This window comes from Apodemus sylvaticus, chromosome 1, assembly GCF_947179515.1.
Source record: "Apodemus sylvaticus chromosome 1, mApoSyl1.1, whole genome shotgun sequence".
NCBI lineage: Eukaryota > Metazoa > Chordata > Mammalia > Rodentia > Muridae > Apodemus > Apodemus sylvaticus.
Window position 1 is genome coordinate 51,489,415 of NC_067472.1, and position 13,534 is coordinate 51,502,948.

General features: G+C 42.9%; 2 protein-coding genes across 3 annotated transcripts in view; both read left to right on the forward strand.

The window, feature by feature from the left end:
- Dtx4 (deltex E3 ubiquitin ligase 4) overlaps positions 1 to 13,534 on the forward strand; it is an 852,074-nt gene that overhangs the window by 786,372 nt on the left and 52,168 nt on the right. The gene's annotated exons all lie outside the window — the stretch shown is intronic.
- Stx3 (syntaxin 3) overlaps positions 1 to 13,534 on the forward strand; it is a 43,154-nt gene that overhangs the window by 26,248 nt on the left and 3,372 nt on the right. The window contains exons 3-10 of one of the 2 annotated variants that reach the window (XM_052189384.1): positions 2,226 to 2,325; positions 4,115 to 4,189; positions 5,567 to 5,634; positions 7,210 to 7,318; positions 8,080 to 8,153; positions 8,312 to 8,446; positions 10,458 to 10,568; positions 11,892 to 12,005. In XM_052189384.1, coding sequence (XP_052045344.1) covers positions 2,226 to 2,325; positions 4,115 to 4,189; positions 5,567 to 5,634; positions 7,210 to 7,318; positions 8,080 to 8,153; positions 8,312 to 8,446; positions 10,458 to 10,568; positions 11,892 to 11,975 — 756 coding nt within the window. In that variant the 3' untranslated portion in view covers positions 11,976 to 12,005. The remainder of the gene's footprint in view (positions 1 to 2,225; positions 2,326 to 4,114; positions 4,190 to 5,566; positions 5,635 to 7,209; positions 7,319 to 8,079; positions 8,154 to 8,311; positions 8,447 to 10,457; positions 10,569 to 11,891; positions 12,006 to 13,534) is intronic. The other variant, XM_052189382.1, reaches the window with a different exon arrangement.

The following is a 13,534-nucleotide window of genomic DNA, read 5'->3' on the forward strand; positions in this document are numbered from 1 at the left end:
TGGAGATGTGTTAGCTTTGAATTTAGTGGTGATTTGAAAAACTCACTTTTGGGTTTTTCCCAACCCATCAGCAATGCTTCTGTTTTCTGTATAAAAAGCTTCTGATAGGGAGTTGCAGTCAGACAGAAGTCAGGCACAACATGATCTCTGCAAAATGCTGCTGTAACCAGTGTGCTTGCTCTCTCTCTCTCTCTCTCTCTCTCTCATATACATAACTATATATATAACTATATATATAAAACTATATACAACTCTATATATAGTGTGCACCATGAGCATGCATGTATAAGTCAGAGCAGGATACGAGTGTCACCTTCTGTCACTCTCTGCTTACTGTAGTCTTCAGACAGGGGCTCTCACTGAATCAGAAACTCCCTGTTTTGGCTGGTTTTGCTGGCCAGTGCTTTCAAGAGCTGTCTGTCTTTGCTCATCAATGCTGCGTCTTCAGGCATGTGCAGCTCTGCTTGGCTTTGCAGAACCAATCTTACGGGATATGGGTCGGACACGCCCATCAGCCTGCTGTGGGGCGAATGAATGCACATGAGCTTAGCAGAGGAGGAGCCTGCCATTGCATCTTTACCTGGTGAGGAGACAGGGTCTGGAATCTAACAGATGCTTGGTTCAAACCTGTTTCCTCTTGTTTGAAGGTCAGTTTGAAGCCTCTGCCTCAGTTCTTTTGCATGAAAGGATACAGTGATGGCGACCTTACAAAATTACTACAAAGGACTGAGTATCAACTAAATATATGATAATGTGGGGTAATGTCAAACACATGCTTTTAAGATTAAGTACTTACTAGTTCCTACACAGCCTCTCCCCACCCGATGATTTCTTTGATGATCTGATGAATGCACAAGAGGAAATCACTTGTCCCTGGAAGATGAACATTTTCAAGAAAAAATTGACTCAAAGCTCAAGGAGAGAAAGGGGAAGGGCAGGGGTGGGTCATCTAGAGACCACAAGTATTCATAGACAATAACATATGTGATCACATTTAGCAAGACCTATAGCTTATTCAACTTTAGTTTTCTAATATGAATAATAACACTCTTAAATCTTTTTTGTTAACTATTAAATGCTATATAAATATTTGAGTAGTTGTACATGTTTATTTATACTCTAATATTAATTATATTAATATTTTATTTTACATCTTTAAGCAATGATCTTACTGTGAAATTATGGTACATCTAAGCTAGCATATTAATAGAGGGGAAAAAATCCTTTGAGTGGTAAAAATGCTGATGTGAAAGATAGAAAGGTCAAGCTTGATCTTTGCTGCTTTTTTTTTTGGAGCACTTTAATTAGGTTTTTAAAACGACATTGGAGAAAAGGAGCACTGGAAGCCACCTTTGTTTCAGATCTGCATTCCATATGATAAGATTGTATTGTGTCAGTGACAAGGTTCTTGTTGGTTAATTGTTGCAGTGCTAATGTCCTCTTCACTTTGGGATGAGGCAGATAGGCACACTGGGTGCTGAGGTCTCAGTCTTCTGTAGCTGCTGTCCCTACTGTGATCTGCTTCAGGGCCCATGGTGCCCAGGCAGCTGGTGCCTGTGGAAGGAGCTGAGGTACACATTGCGCTCATGCAACAGTGTCCTCTGAGGGTGTCCTGTCCTAAACCAGAATGCGTTATGGTACACACCTGTGCAGACAGGAACCTTAAAATGTGCAGAAATGGCCCAAGGCTGTAATTCTGGGTTCTGATCAGCATCAGGGTTAGCTTGTAAGTGTTGCTTCACAGAAACACGTGTCCAGGAGGAGCCTGGCTGTGTTCTGATGTGGCCTTGCTGAATTTCTTTCTTTCCCCAGCCTGTCTTCTTCATCTGCCTCTCTTCTCGCTTACTCCTTTCTCTTGTTTTCATTTTCCCTGTTTGTTCTGACTTTGTTTTCCTTCTTCCCTGCCCCGTCCTCATTCTCTTCTGCTCTCACTTGGGGCCTCTTCCTCATACTGTTTGTAGTTACTTCTCTAGGTTGTCTTCACCAGTTCCCTCAAGGTGAGTGTGGAGGGGAGGAGGAGTGTGGATTCTAATGACTGTTCTTTATGGACAAATTTACTGGACAGTGGAGATGGTACTCCCTGGGCAGCTGAAGATTTTTTTTAATGCTCTTCCAGAAACACAGAAGCAGACAGCTTGCAGCAGGAAGCTCTGCTAAGCAGTCCTTTCAGGACTAGACATATTTTCCCTCTTTGGTGGTGAAGGCTATTGTCTTTTTGATTATAGATTGAGGAAACACGGCTCAACATTGACAAGATCTCGGAGCATGTGGAGGAAGCTAAGAAACTCTACAGTATCATTCTCTCTGCACCGATCCCAGAGCCAAGTGAGTGTTGACGGAGTTGAGTTGTTATATTGGCCCTTGACATTGTGGCTGAGACAGGCTTGTTTTCCTCTGCTCTGGGAACAGCAGGGGGGCACACACATTCCCTTGTACTAATGTACATATGGTATCAAATATCACACCTCTCCATCTCTCTCTCTCTCTCTCTCTCTCTCTCTCTCTCTCTCTCTCTCTCTCTCACACACACACACACACACACACACACACACACACACACACACACACACTTGTAGGCTCTTACTGGGACCATTGGCCAGCCCCTACTTCTTGCTTGTACCTCTCCTGACTAGCAGTGCCTCTTACCGCTCCTCACACACCCCAGCTCCATCCCAACTCTGTGCCTTGGTTTGTGTTCTTCTGACTGAAGAGCATTTTCAGGCCCCCTTCCAGAACCCTATCAGATCAAGTACATTTTTATTCACTCTTTTCCTTATGAGGTATTCCGGAATGGTTCAGGTAAGTGCCTTCTGTCTCTTACTTTGCATGTGTTACTGCTGCCAAGGCAAACTTTTGTTCCATATTTGGTGGATACATTTAGCACTGTATTTATTATGTTCCTAAGAAAAGCAACTATTCCGTTGCTCTCCAGTTCCTGAGGTCTAAAACCAGAACACTTCAGCAGAATATATGGGAATTGTCCCTCGTGTTTTCACCTTCCTCTCCATCTTTCCCTGCCACCCTGGCCCATCCTGTAGACTTTATTCATATTAATCTCTGGCTATTTCTTGAACTTCTTCATTCCTCATGGTCTTTATATATCATTCCTTCTCCATGGGATTCCTTCTCTTAGTCTCCTTGGCTAAGCTATAGCATTTTTTTAAATTTTCTTTTAAATTTTTTATTTTTTTGGTTATCTATCTATCTCACTATTTTTTTTTAACCATTTGCTAACCTATAGTTTTTGTGAGACTAATTTCTACTGTCTCTGCCTTTATGGGCTCTTCTAAATTCCACGAAGCTCTGCTAGGATTTCTCCATAACCATTCTATGCATACCTTTCTCAGAATTTAAGCCACTCCTTGTGCTACATATCAAGACTTCTGATGAACTCCCTTCTCATCCCCTGCCAGACTTAGCCCCTTGATGGCTGAATCTATATCTTCTCTCTGGTTCCTTAATTTTTCACTCTGTTACAAGCATGGAGGTACCAAAGAATAGTTCTGGAATGACTGGTTGTAGCTATTGTTAATTTTGTTCCATATTCCCACCATAAGTACAGTGCTTTATGGATGCAGCAGCTGGGACAGCTCTGGGCATGTAGAAGGCACATCATAAATCCTTGCCTTATTTAAATTAATGGGCTTTGGTTGAAATTTCTTTTCCCCAGAACTTCCATGGAATCCTCTCCTATCTCCTGAGATTGAGCTCACATGGTAAACAAGTTAATTCCTCTAAAAGCATGACTTGGATTGAGGAGGCTTGTTTTAAAATCCTATGCTCTAACCCTGTATTTGGTTCTTGAGGTCTGGAATAGGGTACCGAAGTATGTCTTCTAATTTAGTTAATTAATAATTTTATTTTAAATATGAGGGATTATATCCAGGGATTGGTGCATGCTAAGCATGTGATCTACCACTGTGCTATTTCCTTAGTCTGAAAATGCTTTAAAAAGAAAAAAAATTCTTTGTGACTGTAGTAGTAGTTTATAAAAAGCCACTGAGATGAACACTGTGGTAGCAGCGGGCATCTGAGAGTTTCTGCCTCATCTGCTGACTGATGCAGAGCAGTTCGTCCTCATTTCTAACTGAGCCTGCCTCTTATGTTTACCCAGAAACCAAAGATGACCTTGAACAACTCACAACTGAGATCAAGAAAAGGGCCAACAACGTCCGGAACAAGCTGAAGAGTAAGAAGAAACCCAGAACTAAGCCAGTCTCCACTTCAGCCAGACATAACCTCTCAGGGCTCACTTCCCACCTGCCAGTCATCCCAACGGCAGTGACATCACTTGTCCTGTCTTTACTGGAGGCTTGGACACTGTCTTTGGACTAACCTTCTGTATCCTTAGACATTTATCACCTCTTGAGTTCTCACTGTACTTGAAAACCCCAGCACTGTAGTTAGGAAGTGGGAGTAATTGTATACTTCCCACCACTGCGTGGTTATTTTAGCTTAGTCCTTCAGTTCTCTCCTGCTGCTTCCCAGCACCTGTGTACATTTGCGAGGTGACTGCAGAGACATAGGCACAGGGTCTGTCATTCAGTCAGCAGATAGTTCTTTGTGTATACCTTCTCATTCCTGCTTCCCTTCCTGGTTTTGGAGCACAGATCAGTAAAGTCACTGTCATAGATTTAATTCTCTTGGGGATCTCAAACTCTTGCTTAGTTTCACAGCTGTGATCATATTCCTGTCAAAGTACTTGCTGAGTATGTGCTATTGGTCAGAGAGGAAATCAGTATTATTTCTTCCTTTCCCAATAAATTACAATCGTTACTTTAATGAGTAGCAGCAGGAAGACAGCTTCCAAAAACAGTGTCAATGTGACCGCTCCCTAGTTAAAAACAGTGTCAATGTGACCGCTCCCTAGTTAAAAACAGTGTCAATGTGACCGCTCCCTAGTTCAGCAGTTTGTTTCATCTTTGTTTTGGTATTTTAAGGAAGTTCAGTTGAGCATACTTAATCCAAAATTTCCAAATTCAAAATAATCCAAAATCTGAAACTTTTTGAGTCTTCACACAATACTGTAAGTAGAAAATTTCATACTAAGCCTCACAAGTACACTAAAAGTGTAGTTCTAAATTATCTCTAAGCTCTAAGGTATATATGAAACACAGAGAGTCCTGTGTGACCTCCCTAATGTTCTGTATATGGTAATATTCCAGTTTTGACAAAATCTCAAACACTCCTGGTTCTATGCATTTCACCCAGAGGGTGCCCAGCCTCTGTTGCTACTTTTTCCATTTTATAAACAGGAGGTCAGATGGTTGAAAGTTACATGGTTTTCCCCTTGTCACACAGCTAGTCCATGGCAGGGTAGGAATTTAAGTCTCAGTCTCTTGATGGCCTGAACTGAACTATTAGTTGTTTTGCTGAGACCTTGCAATAGCACAGGCTGATGAGGTCAAGTGTGTAGCTCCTGGGGGTGGACACTGATCTTTTGTGATTGGATCTCCTTGTTGTTCATAGCCTCTGTGTGTAAGGATGGGTAAGTAGGTCTGTGTAGAATAGGGTCTTTCGTAGAAGGAAGGATGGACATGCTGCTAGAATAACCCTCTCACTGCAGGCATGGAGAAGCATATTGAGGAAGATGAGGTCCGGTCATCAGCAGATCTTCGGATACGAAAATCCCAGGTAACGTTTCTTTTTACTTTTTAAAATTAGTATTTTTTTTTTTTAACCATGTGCATTTGAAGTAAAAATAAGATTCTATTGTATTGGAATTTAGTTTGAGGAACTGTGAAAGGAGAGCCATCTAGGCTGAAGCAGTGGTCAGGGCCCACTGTCCCCCTTTGGCCCTCCCTCTCTCACATTCTAAAGGAGGCCCCTAAAGTACTCCCCTAGACTCTTCAGAGCACACCTTCAATACTGCCTTGTTTTATAGGCCAAGAAACTGATGTCTTTCTTCCAAGGATTGTTAGTTAGAGTCGCCCAGTTTGGAGTCAGGCACTTTGGAGCCATCAAAAACATGGTCCTTGTCCTATGAGAACCTGGCCATGGTGGCTGCCTCACATAATCCCAACACTTGTGAGGCTGAGGCAAGACGACTGCTGAGACTTCAAGGATACCCTGCCTGAGCTACAGTGTGAGAACATTAAAAAAAAAAAAAAAAAAAAAAACAGAACAGGAAAAAAAGGAGGGAGGATTCTGACATGATATTTAAGCGGTGCATTTAATATTATATAGCAGGAAAGCAATGTAAGAAGGCATAATTGAATCCAGGGTTATCACATCATTGAAAGAACTCATGGCGAATTGGCAGTGGCCTTGGGTAAGCAGGAGTGCCAGTGTAGACAGGCTCAGGAGTCACAGCTTCCTTTTTTGAGAGAAATAAGAAATGGGATTAGGAGTGTGTGTGTGTGTGTGTGTGTGTGTGTTGGCAGCAGCACAGAGTGGTGTTGGTGGCAGTGGTATGAAGGTGGCAATGGCAGCATTGGGATGAATTCAGGACAGATGTAATGAGAATACCCTACCTTGAGAACAGAGTGTGTTTTTGGTTAGCAGATGCTAAATTTCCAGCAGATAACGTAGTATTACATTCCAAAAGTCTTTAAATATTAGCTGAGGGAATTTGGAGTTGATCCAGTAGCTGCTTGGATCATTTGTTTAAGTCTACACAGCATCTAGGGGGATACGATAGTGCTTTGGATATGAGTGGAGAAGGGGCAAGAGGCTAGGAGGTCCTGAGTTAGACTTTTGTAATGATTTAGTCCGAATTTACATGGTAATAGTGTGTTTGGTAAAAATTGGATTAAGTAGGCTTCATGCTGTGAGGTGGGCAGGGAATAAAGTTATTATAGGTCTGTTGAGAGAAAATGTTTATTTGTAAGCAGGAAACCTTGAGGTTGTCATTTGGCATATGAACTGAAGGATCTTTGGCAGGCACTGCTGGTGGGACGTGTAGTTGACAACTTTAGCCAAGGTTATGATGGAAAGTGCTACTGGGCTCTCAGGTTCTCAACAATTCTCCCTTTTTGACTAAAAGTTATCACGTGAGTTCAGTACAGAAGGAAATGGTAATGGAGATTGCACATCCATTGTGCACACCCAGTGAATGCCTCCCCAGCACCACACTAGGACGGCAGCACTGGCTTTTGCATTTTGGTGTTTTGGTTCCAAGCCCAGCACTGCTGCAGACTAGGCTGTGTCAAGGTGGGGTAGGGGTTTACATCATCTCCGAGGTCTACTCATGTTACTTTGTTCCCACAGCACTCTGTCCTCTCCCGGAAGTTTGTGGAGGTGATGACAAAGTACAACGAGGCTCAGGTGGACTTCCGTGAACGCAGCAAAGGGCGCATCCAACGGCAGCTTGAAATTAGTATGTGTTTGAAGTCAGGTCATGTCTGTCCCCAGCTTTTCCTGCTATGTGGTTGTCCATCCTGCATCCTGGGAGAAGTAACAATGACCCTGCTGCTTGTGCCTCCTTTATTCTATTCAGCACTCAAACACAGAACTGATGCTATGGATTGATAGATCTGGAATACGGTATCCTAGGCTGAAAAGTAGCACATTTATTGAGCCAAGAAATTTTATTGTTTATAGGATCCAGCCCTTACCTTACCTTCAGGGGAACCCACTACATAATTGGTCTCCTGAGAACTCATTACATCATTTTGCTGTCAAATGAAAAAGGTGTAGTGCTAGTTGCTGTGAGGAATTAAATAATTAATAAAGCTATATTGCTTAGGAATTTAGTGATATGGAAGAATAGACCCTACAGGCAAAGGGCTTCAAGTGAGAGAAGCTGCAGGAACAAAGATGCTATCAAGAAAACACAGATGTGTTTGTGTAGAAGTGTGAAGTTGTCCAGGGTTGGAAGGAGGGTGTGTTTGAGGCTGCAGTGTAAGGTTGAAGGAGGCTGCCCACAAATTGTGCACTGTCATGAGGCCCTCTGGGCTCTATGGTATGGCGGTTGGGCTAATAAGCAGTCTGAGCTGGAATATGTGCTTAGGGTGGAGATTACTGCTGATGATGTTAAAGATGGATTGAATTGGGAGGTTGTTGGGGACTGTTTGGGAGGAAATCGTAAGTGGAGTTGTACTTTGAGCTTATATTTCATGTATTTCTTTTGTTACAAAGCTGGCAAGAAGACAACAGATGAGGAGCTGGAAGAGATGTTGGAGAGCGGCAACCCGGCCATCTTCACTTCTGGGGTGAGTGACCAAGGCACTCACGTCAGTGCACAGGGGTGAGCCCATGCGGGCTGCGCTTGCAGCTCTGCAGGGGAGGGAACTCATGTGGACCCTGAGGGCTGCGCAGGGGCCGGTCTGTTCAGGGTGGTTGACAGTCTGCTGTATGGGACCTGTTGTAGATCATTGACTCCCAGATTTCCAAGCAAGCCCTCAGCGAGATTGAAGGTCGGCACAAGGACATCGTGCGTCTGGAGAGCAGCATCAAGGAGCTCCACGACATGTTTATGGACATCGCCATGCTGGTGGAGAATCAGGTAGCTGGCACGCAGAGAAGCAGGCATTGCCTTGACAACCACAAATGGCACTTTGGAGGTCAGGTGGGGAGGGAGCAACAGAATTCTAGTGTCTGAGGCAGAGGTGTGCATTCTTGCTTACCGAGTGCTGGCACCTCGAGCCACCTCAGTCATGTTATTCTTGCCTGTACTTTCATAGTGATTCCAGTTAGAGGTGAAGTTTCATATGTCATGACAGAACCTACTTTGATCAGCCATATCACTGTTTCCTTTCCCTTTTTAATTACAGACATGTGCTCTTTGGCTGGGGAATGTGTAGTTCAGTATAGGATGCTTGCCTAGCATTCATAAGGCCTTGATCCAAGCTACCTTCTGGCCTAAGTCTGCATAAACCAAGCATAGCGGCATATACCTATAATCTCAGCACTTAGGAGATGGAGGCAGGAGGATCAGGAGTTCAAGGTTATCTTCTAATTCCTAACAAGTTTGAGAGGCAGCCTGGGCTTCGTTAGACCCACCCTTCCTAAAAAAATGAAAAGGAGGCCTTATTGGCAATAACTTGATGGTTAGTCTACTGATATGAACTATTTTACCGAAAGTATTTTCTTTCCCTCTAATTCACCATAGAAGTTAAAAGCAAAGTTAATTAATTTTTCCAGTTTTTCTTTTCCTGAGCATTTTGGCACTTTTTGCTAAGAATCAACAATAGACATGATTATAGAATTTTTTATTAAAAGAATATTTTAGTGAAAGAATATAGGAACACTTGAAATACTTACGGTACTTAACAACTCACCCCCAGCCATGCCTGCCTAGGAGTGGAGTTGGATATTGCTTGCATACGGCATCCATTTCTGTCAGATTGTTGGTCCATGGTTTGTGGGATAGAGTTAGATGTCATGTAGGGTTACGGTGCCGAGCGGCTTTTGTCAGGAACTCCCAGCTATTCAGCCATTGGGACAGAATTGGAAAGTCTTGCTTGGTAGGTAGACCACAGAATATGGTGAAGCCTGAGCATGGCTAACCAGTTTTCCATGAGTTCTCTGCCCTTTGGCACTTTCCTTCCATTCCCCTTTATGGCCTTTGAGACCCCTTTCTCAATCCCTCCATTCCCACTTTTCTTTTTTCCCACCACACTGCCTTGCTGAGGATCTGGTTTGAGTTTCAAGTGATGGTAAGTGCCTTGTTGTGTTTATTGAGATTTCTGTGGTGACGGGGTGGGGATGACAAAGGTCTAGGTGGGTGAGGGGAATTCTCAACTTTAGATTCCCAGGAAGGAACCGGACTGACCAAACTTCCTTGACAGAAAGTAAAAGCTGCGAAATGATCAGGAATCTTCCTAAAAGATGAGTGTCTAGAGGGGAAGATACAACCAATAGCATGGGTAGACCCAACGTTGCTGCTTAAGGGGCTTGATAATTTCTCTTGAAGGACTTAAGTACTTTCTACTGTTGCCAACCTGATAATTACTGAATACCTTTTATGAACCAGGCACTATTTCACAGTAGTAAGTAAACTCAGCTTAGGCTAAATGAACTTGGTTTGGATTTGAATGGCCAAGAATGGGCCAGCATCCTGGTGATATTCTGAAAATATGAGGCTTTCTTATTTTGGTTCATCCCTGTATGCTTTAAAAAAAAGGAAGGAAGGAAGGAAGGAAGGAAGGAAGGAAGGAAGGAAGGAAGGAAGGAAGGAAGGAAGGAAGGAAGAAAGAAAACTAAAGAAAAATGTGGGAGAGGGAGTCCTTTTGGGCATATTTACACATAGTTACTGAGCATCTAGAAAAACTGCTTCAGGTGTCTGGTATAATTTCGAGGAAGTAATCCAATAGTTATTGAATGAGTTACCACCATCAAGGACTGGGGACTTATAGCTTATCACATGGGGAATGGGGAAGTTTGCTGAACGGAAGGCTGTACTCTAAGGTTTCTATATGTGCCTTGGCACTGGAGACCGTACAGTCCTTCCCACATTAGCTGGGCTATTATTGTGCTTGGGCAGTTAACAGGTGTGACTTGTGGATTCTTTTCAGGGTGAGATGTTAGATAACATAGAGTTGAATGTCATGCACACAGTGGACCATGTGGAGAAGGCACGGGACGAAACGAAAAAAGCCATGAAGTATCAGGGCCAGGCTCGCAAGGTGAGGTTTTCCTTCTGTCTTCAGACAAGAAAGCCCATTTTGTTTGCTACTGCGCTTTTTCTCTCCTCTCTTCCTGTCTCTTTCTGTTGCCACCACATCTTGCATCTGGGGAAAGGGAGCCATGATTGACCGTATTGAGAACAACATGGACCAGTCAGTGGGCTTTGTGGAACGGGCTGTGGCAGATACCAAAAAGGCGGTCAAGTATCAGAGTGAAGCCCGGAGGGTGAGCGCCTCAGTCTCTGCCTGTTGTACCTTCTCTTCCTGTCTTTTGTCACCTCTGTACTCTGTTCTTGAGCCCATGTCTTTGCTCTCTGTCCTAGCCTTAGCCTCTTCCAAACCCTTTCCCTTGCCTTTCCTAGACTTCCTTCCGTCCCAGGCTTCTGTGCATGGATCTGGCTCTCACATGCTTTTGACCCAGGAACCCACACTTGAGCAGCCGGGCAGGCTGGTCACTAATCTCCCGGATGTAGCTTGTGAACCCTTAACACATTACATACTCGTTGGAACTCTGGAAAAAAGTCTTCTGTTTAGCCCACCATTCTTTTTTCTTCTTCTCTAACTTGAACCTAGCACAGCTGCTAGTTGTTATGTAAAACACATTCATGGAAGCACTTCTTTTTCTACTTCTAGATGAAGTACAGGAGTTGGGCCTGGCCTTCACGTCCCACTAGGATATCCCACCATATCTTTGTGTCTGCCTTCCCTCCTGGCCTGTGCTTAAGAACTTTGAAGCTTCTGTCTTCATTAACTGTGGATGCTCAGTTATGGCAACCTCTGCCTTTTTTTGTTCTTTGTTTCTCTTGAACTCTGAGATTTTTGTTCTTTAGTTTGCTCTCTTCCAAGTGCACCTATTGCTTGTGCAATTATTTAGGGAGTTGGCAAGTGCTTTTCATCTGAATCTATACTGAATTGCACTTTGGACATCTATTCAGTATATGTAGTCTGAGGTATATAACTAGGCATTTAAGAGGGCCGATGAATACAAGTTGGTAATCAGAACTGTTTAACACACATTTTATGGATTGGTGAGGTGCTGCTTGGAGACCTCATCAGATGGATTGCCTTGAGTTCACATATGCAAGCGTGTCAACTGAGAACTGTAGGCGCTCCACATTTTCATTTGCTGGCAGTGCTAGGCAAGAAGAAATGTAAGAAATGTAAAATATCCATGAGAACATTTTTATAGAGAGATGTATACTTCTTATGTGGGTTGAGATTGTTTTTTCATTGTAAAAGAGATGAGAAACTAAATTTTAGATGAGTTGCTGTTTTTTGTTTTGTAATAATGATCTTATTTTTATTTCTTATTCCTTTCTCCAGAAATTGATAATTATCATTGTGGTAGTAGTTGTGTTGCTGGGCATTTTAGCGTTGATTATTGGACTGTCCGTGGGGCTGAAGTAAGAGTGATCTAAGGGGCTGCGGCACTGAAATGTAAGTAGATGAATGGTTCTGCTCTGGTCTCTCCTGAGGAGTCAGTCTGCGATTTCAGAATTCTACTCTTTTCTATTGGCTGCCACCATGGGCTTTAAAACTGTTGGCTGCTTTAATTCTTTAATTTCCTTAAAATTCCATTCTTGGATTCTGGCTGCAGGACTCTGGGTTTTTTGGAGGCCCCTGCTTGTTTCTACTTTGTCTTGTCACTTAGAACCTTTAGCTCCTCATTTTGACCGTCTGTACCCAGGAAGATGGGAGATGTTGGATGCAATCTTCTGAATTCTTAGTGGTGGTCATGGATTCTGGGCTTAGCGTTCCTTGTCCATTTTCAACATAGCTGAAGCCTTATGCTGCAGCCTCAGGCTTGAAGAGTTGTTTGTAGCTGAATGTTAGCTCTTGAAGGAGGTACTTGATAGCATTTTAAAGTGTTGAGTCATGGCAGAGAGACTGAATAAACCACTTTATATATATGTAACAGAATCCTCACAACGTTCTTATTGGACAGGTAGTATTATTTTAGAAGTAGAAAAACTTAAATCTTAGAGAAGGCTCAAATTTACACAGCTAATAGTGGACCTTTTAGAGTGTTTTACAACATCTTTTCGTAAAGTGTTTAATCATTGTCTACAAAGTCCAGTGAACTCTAGGCTATCAACCAAAATTTATTAAGATATAGCTGGCCAGTAAATCAGGCTTAACAATGGTAGGCATGATAATGATGATCTAGTAGTCTGGGGACTTGAGAATATTCTTGTTTTTTCTTTTCTTTTTCCTGGATAAAATAGAGTAATGTTATTATTTTTTTAATTGGATATTTTATTTATTTACATTTCTAATGTTACTCCCTTTCAGGATTTCCTCCCCAGAAGTCCCCTATTCCATCCCCCCTCCTCCTGCTTCTATGAGGGTGTGTTCCCCCTACTCCTGCCTCCTCGCCCTCGCATTCTCCTACAGCGGGGCATTGAGCCTGCACAGGCTCTTCTCCCACTGATGCCTGACAAGGCCATCCTCTGCTATATATATGGTTGAAGCCACGGGTCCCTCCATGTGTACTCCTTGTTTTGTGGTTTAGACCTGGGAGCTCTGGTTGGTTGATATTGTTGTTCTTCCTATGGGGTTGCAAACCCTATCAGCTTCTTCAGTCCTTTCTCTAACTCCTCCATTGGGGTCTCTACTTAGTCCAATAACCATGGCTGTGAGCACCCATCTCTGTATGTCAGGCTCTGGTAGAACCTCTCAGGAGACAGCTGTATCATACTCCTGTCAGCATACACTTCTTGGCATCCACAATAGTGTCTGCATTTGGCAACTGGTAGTCTCTGGATGGCCTTTCCTTCAGTCTCTGCTCTACACTTTGTCTCTGTATTTTCTCCTGTGAGTATTTTGTTACCGAATAATGTTATTTTTGAAAGTGTTTAAGATTCAGACAAGTGAAAGTTACCTTGTAATATTATTTTTCTTAACATGTGGCAGGCTCATACACTTAGTTTTGCATCCTCCAGACTATATTATATAGTGCTTTTATC